General features: G+C 39.5%; 1 protein-coding gene across 1 annotated transcript in view; it reads right to left on the reverse strand.

The window, feature by feature from the left end:
* The window catches only part of Syn1 (Syntrophin-like 1), a 266,090-nt gene that overhangs the window by 116,944 nt on the left and 136,717 nt on the right, over nt 1-12,429 (reverse strand). The window contains exon 4 of the mRNA XM_083092844.1: nt 3,265-3,453. Coding sequence (XP_082948970.1) covers nt 3,265-3,453 — 189 coding nt within the window. The remainder of the gene's footprint in view (nt 1-3,264; nt 3,454-12,429) is intronic.

Consider the following 12,429-nt stretch of genomic DNA (forward strand, 5'->3'; position numbering starts at 1 on the left):
CTGTATGGGTATTATTTTCGCGTCTGCTATTTTCAAATTATTGCTGCAATGTTGCTGCATTCAAATTATTGCTGCAATGTAATAACAATGGTCTGTGCTGTATGGGTATTATTTTCGCGTCTGCTATTTTCAAATTATTACTGCAATGTTGCTGCATTCAAATTATTGCTGCAATATTGCTGCAATGTAACAACAATGGTCTGTGCTGTATGGGTATTATTTTCGCGTCTGCTATTTTCAAATTATTGCTGCAATGTTGCTGCATTCAAATTATTGCTGCAATATTGCTGCAATGTAACAACAATGGTCTGTGCTGTATGGGTATTATTTTCGCGTCTGCTATTTTCAAATTATTGCTGCAATGTTGCTGCATTCAAATTATTGCTGCAATATTGCTGCAATGTAACAACAATGGTCTGTGCTGTATAGGTATTATTTTCGCGTCTGCTATTTTCAAATTATTGCTGCAATGTTGCTGCATTCAAATTATTGCTACAATATTGCTGCAATGTAGCAACAATGATCCGTGCTGTATGGATACTTTTCGTCTCGATTTTCGATCGAGACTGCTAACCTTCGACGCAAAATACAATTTTGCCGATAATTTAATGAACGAACAGGAGGCGAATTTATACAAGAAAGGAGCCCTCCAGAGCCCTTTTTATACCGCATTGCGGATGCAATTCACCGGCGGATTGGTTCAAGAAATATCAGCGCGCGAAAATATCAGTAAGCGTTACTCTATGACACGGATCGGCGAGATGCCGGCGAGAGATACGGCACGTCTCTGATTGCGTTTCTTAGTTCGCAGCTACCCCTCCTTATTGTCCACCATCCTTTTCGACGCTAACCGCGCCTGTCTTTTCTCCCCCTTTCTTCCTCTCGGCGTTCTTCTCTTAACAGCGCAGCTATTTTCTCTCGCGGTTTTTCTTTTGTCGTCCGGGAAGAGTCCCAGGATCGGATTTAACTCCCTTTACCTTAAGAATTCCCTTAAAAGTTTCCCTTTAGTAACTTTGTTTCTTATACAACAACGTATGTTAAATTTTCGAGATATCATCTTGACGGAGGGATTTATTAGCAATGGAATTGGGAAGCTCGACTAAATCTGTTTATTTAATTAAGCGATTATGTGGTGCTGGAATGCTGGCTCTCGTAAGAAGCTTGGAAATCGGAAAAAATGGATGTACGCACACGCCATCCATTTTTCAGGATTTCTCTAAGCTTCTTAGAATTTTTAGCGTCGTCATAAATAAAACAACAAGCGAAAAAGTAACGGGGATTATAGCAAAGTAAGTGACAATACGACTGAGATAATGGAGGCACTTAACTAAAGCGCTCAAATATATAGCGCAACCGCCGCGTGCCACATATGGGACGCCGCTAACAACTCCCGGGAGGGCGAAAATTCGCGCGAGCGGCCCTGAACCGAGCCGGCGCGCTCAGAGTAAACGGAGGGAGAGTGGAGAACAGGAGAAGCTTTACAGAATTAAGGAGCCATTCGCCTTTCATTAACTCACTGCGAGAGCGTCCGGGGAGGGAAGAGATACCCCCTCCGTGCTAACTCATCCCCCGGTTAATCACCGCGCGGACGGAGGCGACTGTCTCCGATAAAAGGAGCCGGACTTTTATCCCGACGGCGAGGCCATTTACCGCCGTCGCTTGGCAAATAGGTAAACGAGAGATCTCTCTCGATTCTCTACTGAACTCTTCGGCCGCGATCTAGATTGCGCTACTTCGTTAATCAAGAACGCACGGCTGCCTGCTTGCCATTTTCCATCCTCCGTGTTTGTTTCCTCTTCCTTCTCAGAAAAAAAACAGGAAGAAAGAAACGTCTTCCAGTTTTAGATTAAATTTGAAGTAATCGGAGACTCTCCCCTCTTAATCGTTTTAAAAAGTACTTCTTCAGGGAAGAGAAATGCAATAAAGTAATTATAGTTGCTTAATTAACATATTCAAACTACTTGCAAAGAAATATATTAGATCGTTACCATTATAACAGTATAATTAAATTTAAAGATGTCATTCGTCATTAAATATATCCTGGATATGTCATTAAAATCCTTTTAACAATGGAAAATACTCTCAAAGGCTAAAATACTAAAACGAAAAATGTCGAGAATTTAATAATTTTTAAATAAAAAACAATTATACAGGGTGTTTCTTAATAAGTAATTTTAGGAGATGATTCTTTGTCGAAAATTAAGGGGAGCTTTTCATATAAACATATACTCCTACATCCCTCCCTGTGGAATTACACTTCTCCAAAAATAGGTAAAAATTAGGTTTTAATTTTTTTCTTAAATTTGGAGCAAGTTAAAGAAATGAAATTAGGTGGATATTTTCTACTAGTAAAAAAGTTACTTATTAATATTTTTTTAGCCTCCCGTATTGTTATAAGGGGATGAAACTAGCAACCCTTATTCAATTTTTTATTAGAACTTTTTAATGGGCCGAAATATGATCATCTAAAAATATGCATTAAAAAAATTGATTTATTTAGAAACTTTTTTATCTCTTTTATTTTTTTCATAAAATCAGTAGTTTTCAAGAAAAAAAATAAAATACGTTATCGTGCACAGCACGATGCTAAATAGCATAGGTTTCGAATTACGAGAAATTAAATTTTAAAATAAAAATCAAATTAGAGTAAACGTTGGGAAAATTGGAACAAAAACAAAATTATAATAAAAATCTAAAAAATATAATAAAAACCTAATTTTTACTCCATTTTTGGAGGAGTGTAACTTCACAAGGAAGGATGTAGGAGTATACGTTTATATGAAAAAACCTCTTAATTTTCGACAAAGAATCATTTCTTAAAATTTTTCGCACTTATTAAGAAACACGTTATATTAAAAAAAAATCCTGAATTGTGAAGCTAACGTTTAGATTGTAAAATATATACAATAGTAAAATGGCTCTTTCTCGACTGGATATTAAAATTATAGCATAAACGCGCAGACACAAACAAATGCGACGAAATTTTCATCAAGAGAATTCTTGTAACACGATTTATGGCACGACGAGTCTTAATACGCCTCTCTCAAGAATCATGAATTTCAGTCGCGACGAATCTCTCGACAATATACGAGAAACATGGTGGGATAATCCCCCTTCGCGTTGACATTATAACGGATCGGGGAATATACCCTGTAAGTAGTCTCACGACCGCACTACTCCGGCGAGAGTTAATCTTTATTATCAGGGCGGACGCCGCTGAAACCGCGCCGCATCGACCTTTCGGGGTCTCCTGTTAAGACTCACCGGGATCGGAAGTGGGATGCGCCCTGGTGAGTCGGCAGAGTTGTAATGGCAGATAACGAGTGTCCGCCCGCGGTGGTGACTTTGGCGGTGGCGGTGTCGCGCTGAGAAAGCCGCGCTGAAGTTCCCAGCCCACTTCCTGGATGATCGAAGCCTTCCTGAAGTATGGCGTCACTTCCCGCAGGTATTTCACTGCAACAACAAGAGCGTCGTCAGCGTCTCCTCTGGCTAAAGAGCTCGTCAGGAAGCGTAAACGTTTACACTTCAACCCTTCGAAACTCCCTCTCTCTCTCTTTTTCTCTCTCCCATGAGATATCTATTTTATAATTACATTTTCTAAACTTTTTTTTCTCTCTTTCCTCGCTTCAAGAAATTCAAAATGAATCTATAATCATTTTAAACACAGAAAGATTGCGAGTGTAGCCTAAATGATCTGATGGTTGTGGGATCAGTGAATTTATCTAATTGTCCTGTTATTTTAAAATTAAAAAAATATTTTTTCATCATTCAAAATTTCGACAAATACTACAAATTTGCTTCGATCGCTCTCGCTCGAACAAGAAATTATTTTTATTAAAAAAAGAAAACAATACTGGAATTTCGGAGCTTATTACCGAGGAGAAATATGTGAGTTGAAAGTAGAACAAGTCTGTTAAGCGCTATAAAACAAAAAAAAAGTTACTTTACATTACTCGTACAGGTTCAAACATAGGTTCGCGAGTGATCCGCTGGGTACCGGCAAGAAAATCCAAAGTTTCTTCTCGCGAGGCTCTGAAACGAAAGTCGTGTCGCGGAAATCGAGTATCGACCTTTCGAATTGCGGGTAGCTCCTCCGCTTAGCCGACATCTTGTCGGCCCTATTACGCGAAATTTAATGGAGAACGTCGCCGTCACGTGGCGACAGCGGCGTGATGGGAATAGAATTCTGATGTATCGTATCCACGATGATCCAATATGTCTACCACGCAGCTTCGCGCGGATAGTGTATGCGCGCACCCTCGTAACCGGCTTGTATTTACTCCCTTTCGATCACGAACGACATTTCCGCAGATCGTGTCAATCCCCTTAATTGAATATATCAGCATTCATCAGCGTCGGCGCACAATGTTGGCGCCTTTGCCCTGACGTGGCCTTATAGTTGCTTCTACAGAATTGGACGTGGCAAGAAGTTTGCATACATTCGCGAATTGAATCGCCTCATTTTTTATTAATCTTCGCGGATACTTGATAAATTCTAAAACCTAGACTTTTCATTAAAAGAGAAAGCTTCGTAGGAGGAATTGCAAGCGCGAAAATAATCTGCGCATAATAACAGCAAAGTCAACGGCATTTTAGGTCGAAGTTGGAGCGACATATTCCTCAGCCAATCCCCGGCGAGAGATCTGGCGGTGGAATTAATTAATTTCACGCTGAAAGGGCTTAACTCCCGGGGATAGAATTGTGTCCGCGCGACCGAAGATCAAGCTGCCGTCCAACTTTTCATGCGCGCACGTACCTACCTACCCCTCTCGCGCCCTCCTCGTCGCTGCCGCGACGCGCGACGTGTTTCTATTGAATTTATTTCGGTGGAATCCACCCTGGACGCGGCGCGCACGTTGCTGATTGCAGCTACATCGAGCCGGCCAAGCCGGCCAGGCCATCGGGACGCGCCGGACTGGCAGTGCCTGACGCTTCGCTTGCCAGTCACGTATGCCTGCATCATTTGCTATGGGTTTCATACCAGCCATAACTCTACGGATATATCCACTCCTCCTCCTCCTCCCCCCAGTCTTCCGCCAGACTCACCTCCTCTTCGGCCTTCGACCCCCTCAAATCTCGCACTACAACCGCCAACCGTGGTTGGGCTTGCAGCTCTTAATCCGCCGCGCATTCATTCGAGCGAGGAAGTGGCGTCGGAATTAATCAAGTCTCGCCTGTCGTCGTTAATTCGAGCAAAGGCCCGCTAATTTTCATTCGGCGAGCTGTTAATTCGCGGCGCCGGCCTTTGACCAGGGAGAATTCGCCAGATTCTAGGATTGAATAGCATCGCGCCGCTTGTTGTCGGCAAGTATAGCGCAGTAGAATGACGCTACGAGGAGATCGGTGAGCTTTGATTGAGCTTTCACGGATCTATTTAACGGTGATTGCAATAGCTAGACTCGTCCTGATTGCATCTGAACGCGGCGTAATAAATTTGAAGTCGTGTCTAACCTTTTCCAGGTGAAAAGCTTGCAAAATATAAATAGACATGGATTCTAGGGAGCTTAAAAAAAATTAAAAAATTAAATCAGAACTTTCCAATCGTTGGATTTTGAGTATTACATTTTATTTATATACAGGGTGTTTCTTAATAAGTGCGAAAAATTTTAGGAGATGATTCTTTGTCGAAAATTAAGGGGAGTTTTTCATATAAACATTATACTCCTCCAAAAATAGGGGTAAAAATTAGATTTTTATTTTTTTCTCAAATTTGAAACAAGTTAAAGAAATGAAATTAGGTGGATATTTTCTACTAGTAAAAAGGTTATTTATTAATATTTCTTTCAGCCTCCCGTATTGTTATAAAGAGACGAAACTAGCAACCTCTATTCAATTTTTTATTAGAACATTTTAATGTTTATATGAAAAACCCCCCCTTAATTTTCGACAAAGAATCATCTCCTAAAATTTTTCGCACTTATGAAGAAACACCCTGTATATATGTATTTGTATAAAGATAAACTGTCAATTTTAAATGTGATTTGTGATCTTCGATTTTTAAAGTACCCGAAATATTAATATCGAATTTAGAATGAAGCTGATTAAGATCGCGTTGCATATCAAGTATTTGCGCGTGCGAATATCTAGGACATAATTTTTTTACAATTTATACGTACTGCGTATAAAACGAGGGGACGAGAAACCGTATTTTTATTTTTACGTCAACTCTTTTGCGGGGAAATAAATTTTAGCTTCGCGAAATGTGAAAAATAATTGGAAAAACACCGAGCGGCGAGTATTTAACTGCGACTGGTCGTGGAATACTCTGCATAACTTAATGTATATCGTAACGATACATGTTGTCGCAACAAAGGGAGCAAATAATATAAAATAAATATTTAAGGATTCGGAGCTTGAACTTCGTGGGAGAGCTTGAGATTCCTCGCGTCCCTTTTGAACAAGCAATTCTCGCGCTGCGAGAGATCGAAAATCGAGTAAAAAAAAAAGAAAAAAAAATCATCGAGGGCGACTCCAGCCGTGCATTCCGCTTGCATTTCGCCGTCGAATCGGGCCGGGTGGCCGGCGCGGCGTTTCGAATCAATCGACCATAATCGCGCCCGTTGAATCGGGGGTTCTCCCGTTTCCTGCGTCTGGAAAAAGCGTTTCGATGGCGGCCGCGCGCACCGAATATCAATTGGCCATCGCGTGGCCCGAAAGCTGGCCCCTGCCATTCAGGAAGGATGCCTCCCCCCTCGATCCCTCTCGTCCTTGTTGCGGCCAGATAGGAAGCTAATAAACCGGAAGGCGGCTATCGCGCCCAGTTCGATAAATCGATCATGGCTCGATCCCAAGATCTGTAATTCGATCTTTATACGTCACGGCCTATTGAAGGACCTATATGATTCAAAGTTGCGTACGCGATGGGAACGTATTCGAGGATTCGTATGTTACTCTAATCAAATTTCAATGTAATTCCGAATTCTCGAAGTCTCTTCTTTTTTATTAGCAAACTACCTCTAATATAATCTTCAATTCTTTTTTATTTTATTTAGAAAAAAGAAATATGGTATATAAACTAAGGAGAGAAAGGGAGAAATATGGTGTCAAATTCCAGAGTATTATTATATTATTATTTTATGTTGGGTAGTAAAAAAAATTTATCATTTACCATTAATTTAATATTTGTTTTATTGTATCTTTCTATTTTATTTTCGGTTCGTGCCTTGTCATTCGGAAAATGAGTTTCTTTAAAACGAGGGCGATATAAATGGGAATAGTCACTGATAAAATGGAGGAGGATATCGCGAAAATATTATATTATTATTTTGTTACATAATAAAAAAAGTTTATTATTTACAACTAATTTTACCATTCACTTAATACATATTTATTTTATCATACCTTTATTTTATTTTCGGATCGCGCCATTCGCGGAATATCTCTAAAACGAAGATAGGGATAACCACTGATAGAAATGGAGGACGATATCGAGGAAGGTATCGCGTGTCTAGCTACTCGTCCTGGGACCGATATTCATTTCGAACTCTCCCGTTGCGATTGGCAACAGAATTCGAATCCCGTCTGCTCTTACGCGGCGAGAACCCATCTCTTTCTCCGCGCTCACAGTAAAGCCTCCAGGAATTGCTCTCAAAGGATCCCCATAGAGCGTGGATGTGGAGCAGATTTCTCGTCAGATTTCCGAGTCCCAGCAAATTCTGATGGGACTATCCGAGAAAAAAAAAAACATTAGACCGAAGATCCTTGCGACTTGCTTTCCGCCTTTTCACCCCCCATAAGCAAAGTTTGGGGAAACGAGTCTTCTACTTCTCGGCGCAAAAATCTTAGCTCCTTCACATGTTAATTGTTCGAGACAAAATAGGAAAAATTTTTAGATGGGTTTCAAACTTTTGCCACCGACTATATCGTGTGACATAAATAAGTTAAAATAAGTTTAAAGCAGAAAAGGAAGATGCGTGCTTTAAATAGAGATATATTTCAAAATAAGTGAATTTTAAATAATCTAAAAATGTATATTCATAATTTCGTCCATCAACGTTTAACAGCTTCGATTGATAGTTTCCGCGATATCGCGTAACTTTAAATTCAACACCGTCACTTTTCCGTAAATCGCGTATCTTGGGAACGTGATATCCTGCCGATAACGAGGCTGCAGAGGAAATGCGCTCGACATGAGAGTCGGGGAAAAAAATGTCGCGCGAGTTATCAGCTGTATGATTGATAGAGCGGCATATATTTTGCTTAAAGCCAAAATTATACGGTACGCTTTCGATGAATCATGCAGGACTTATCGAGAAAATTAGTTCTTACGAAGTAAATTACATCCGGCGCATCCCGACGTAATTTCATGAGCATTCATGAATTTTTAATCCTTTAACGTTTAAATTATATCGTGAAACTTTTATTTAAATTTCTTCAGTCATTTCAAGTGAACAGCATAAATATACGAAATGCATCAAAACTTGGATATTTCGTGACGTTTCTCGACTTAACATTTTTTTATCCGACAAGCTTTAATAAAATCCTTTCTTTTAACATTCCACATATTGACACATGTAATGCATGAAAAACCGTGTGAACCGACAGCGAAGAGGATAATTGAGAGAGAGAGAGACAGAGAGAGACCCATTTATATTGATAAAAATTTATCAATTATTAATTAAAATTAAACTGATGTACTTGAATATCGAGGGAGAAAGGTTAAGCGACCCGTTGAAAATTACTATCATGAGCAAGCGGTGTAAATTTGCTTTAACCTAACACACACATTCGTGTGTGTTGATATTGCCGCACAAATATCGGCAATTTGTCACATTCCCTTCCCTCCTCCCCCCTCCCTTCGCACTCTTTCCCTCCCCGCTTCCTCTCGCGCGCAGCATGTTACATAACCTTCTCTTCATCCCCTCCCCCCCCCGCCACACACACTCTCGCCCGTGCGTTACATACGCTCTACAACCTACTGATGTATCCAATATATCACATATGGCACGCGCATATGTATTCGCAGTCGACGAAGCGTGCAATTTTTGCGCTTTTTATAGTCGCAACCGCTTTCATAGACTTCAACTTGACTGCGCTTCTTTTTAACTCCATGCATGCATGTGGAGGTTGGAAAGAGGGGAGAGAGAAGCCCGCTGGTAGGTATTTTATTTGCGAGCGCTCTCAAAAAGAAACTCGCCCGCGCTTTTCTCTCTCTCTCTCTCTCTCTCTCTCTCTCTCTCTCTCTCTTTCTCTCTTGCATAAGTGTAAATCTTGAATCCTCATGATTTATTCGCGATAGCGAAGCTAGCCTGGCTCTCATGTTAGTAGAATAATCGCGTTCCGGGAGCTATAAGAATATTTTCGGATAAGTAAGAGCCGAGAGATAACGGCTTAAATAAACCGTAATAAAACAGCGCATACTACAAACTATCCTCCCCGAAAAAGGAAGAAGAAATTGCTATCAAACTTAATTCACGTTAGTGAGGGGACTCGTGAAGCTTAGTCAGTCGAGTTGATATTACATTTACATTCAAATCGCATTAGCTTTGCTACTCGTTGCAGTTTGGGGCAATGAAATGAACCGATAAAACGAAATCGATAAGTGCGATTCCCAGATAAGTTAATAATCAATCAGAGGAGAGAAATTTTCGCTCGTGAGGAAAGAGGGATGTTAAAAGAAGCTGCAACGATCGGTCTCGTACAGGATGACCACTAGGATTGTTTGAAAGTAAACGATTATATTTTCTCTCCTTAATTTCGGCGATCATTTAACACAGCGTCTGGTATCTGAGATCAATTTCATTTGAATTATTGTAGAAGCCAGTTTACGAATAATCATAATAAATGCGCTAAGCATCGAAGAAAAAATGTTTCTTCGAGTGCTTCTACAGTAGAGGTAAAATCTGTACTAAGACATGTGTGTGTCGTGGATTCTGTAATAAATCTAAAAAAGTTTCAAGTGAAACTATGCTCAGAAGATATGAAGTTGTTTTTTCCCTAAAATCGTTCCATAATCTATCCTACACATTTTGCTGATCATCTGAGGTTTTATTTATTTTTCAATATTTTTTCGCAGGATTATTGATAATTATTTTTTATTGATTAATTTTTTTGATTGATAATTTTTGATTAATTTTTTTTATCGATAATTTTTGAATGTATGATACTTTGATGATTGACGAAACAATTGACGTCAGAGGATATTTCAAAAAAAATTCTTCGATTCGTAAAACTGCTCAGGTCACGAATTAAAGCGAGAAACTCTCCGAAAGATGAAAAAACTTGATCAAATTTCATCCTTATAAAATTGTTCAATTGTTAACGACGAAAGCTGTTGAAAAACGAGTTCAATTTTGTAAAGTGATAACTGACATGTTTAAAAATGAGAAACAGATTATGTTTAGATAAAGCTGGTTTTTAATTCAACGAGTATATTAACAAGCAAAATTATCAGTTTTGAGGAAAAAAATCCAAATGTGTCAATTATTGTTCCTCTCACCGAAGAACTGACAGATAACAATAAAAAATGCACTCGAAACATATTTGATAATGTATTTCAAAATTTTCGAAAACGATGGCAATTCTGTGCCGATTCCAATGGACCACACTTTGAAAACATATCAGTTCAGCAAATTTTTATCCCCTTTTTATATGTTATTTAAATTATTAAAATATTATAATATTTTTATTAATTATTAAAATACTATAATATTATTATAATATTTTTTTCATGTACATGACAATAAAATTGACAAGTTTCTTCTACAAAATGGCGTTTCATTCATTTTGTTCGGCCTACTTATTACGAAGTAATACCATTTCCTTTCAACACATTCCCAGTAGTTATTCTGTATAAGCCTCGATAGATTCTCATATTTAAACATTCTCGCTTTCTTTTAGAGTCATACGATTACCTCGGCGTAAACAGCAGAAAGAGCAGATTCCTTGGATGGCTTTTCAAATGTATCCGTCCGTTCGAAAGCAAAAATCTGATGGAATCAGCCGTTCTCCTCCGAGAACGCGCGTTGCCGAGAGAACATTTAATCTGCGAATATCCGACGAATAATTCACCCAACAGACGACAAAAAAAAAACGGAGAAAAAATCCAGGAATAAAACCGTAGACGAAAACCGAAATACTGCAAAAGCTTCTAACAAAAGCCCATATTGACAGCGCAACACATTTAATTTCGTTGACACACATTCATCGTAAATAGATCAGGGAACATCTAAAAAGTGACATTTTATTTCAAGCTAAGTGCAAAGAAATTTAAATGAGAAAATGTCAGAGGATCAGTAACATATTTCAAAAGACTTTAAATTTAAATATTATTCTGTTCATGAGAAGTTTAATTTGTATTTCGAACTAAACTATTTTTTTTTCTTATCACGAAAGCAATATTTTTTTTATTTTCCTAAGTTATAAAAACACCTCTAAAAAACACTTGAAAAATTAAATTAGCAAGCTATTCATCGCAAGCTAATTTCAAACTCGCTAAGCTATTTTTTTTTATGAGCAAAAGAAGTATTTTTTTATTTTCCTGTCAGGATGTCAATAGACAATGTGAAAGGACAATTGAAAAATTGCATTAGCAGACTTTTTTATCTCGTGAAAAATTTGATTCAAAGAAACATAGCGCTCACCGACTCTCTCAAAAGATTTCGAAAAAGAAAAAGCACCGATACAAAGAGTGGAAAAAGTTTCGCGCGATCTTTCACCCGGCGCGTTTTATTCCCATTATTTCGATGCTTGTTCGCGATCGGAAAAGCGCTTTCGAAAACGATATGATTTACGTCAAAGGGGCCTGTCATGACGTACGCGAATGGCACCTTCGCGTGAAAAGGGTATTTTCTCGGCGCACGCACGCACACATACATACACACACACACTTGGCACGAGCGGCGAGTGTAGGATGGCAGGGTTGGTAGGTAGGAAAGACCGCTACCACCTGTCGATCCCACTAAAACGCCCGAGGGATAGCAGCCCTCATGCGAGCGAACGCGATCGACTTTATTCCCTTATTCCCGCAGAGACCCCAGGTCCGCGCCGTCACGGCTCGGACGGACGTACGAATCCCAGGTACGTCGATATCCCGAATTTGATTGTCGATCCCGTTTCTCTGTCAACAACCGGGCATTACTCGCGCTCGCGTTCGCATTATTAGATGACGCATGGGGTATAAAGGCCGCGGAATGGAATGTTCTCGCGCGAGGTCGCTCGCAAAGTGGCGCGAAGGGTGGGCGCTTTGATGTGAGAGAGCCCGGGAATTCTACGTGTCCCTTGTGCACGAGGAATAGCGCGCGATTTACGTCCATTTTGTGTCACAGGTCACCATGCGGAGCGTTCGTATGTGTAGCGAAAATTTTCGCACGTGAATTGCATAAAATGTCAAATATTCGGGAGACATGTGTAAAATATTCTCTCTTACCCCTCGCGCGAATATAAATATGTATATTCGCCTAATTTTGAAATTTGTTCCAATTTCAGTCT

This window comes from Camponotus vicinus, unplaced genomic scaffold (assembly GCF_025532165.1).
Source record: "Camponotus vicinus isolate PSW18456_S1 unplaced genomic scaffold, iyCamVici1.0 SCAF_3, whole genome shotgun sequence".
In the NCBI taxonomy this organism is placed as follows: Eukaryota; Metazoa; Arthropoda; class Insecta; order Hymenoptera; family Formicidae; genus Camponotus; species Camponotus vicinus.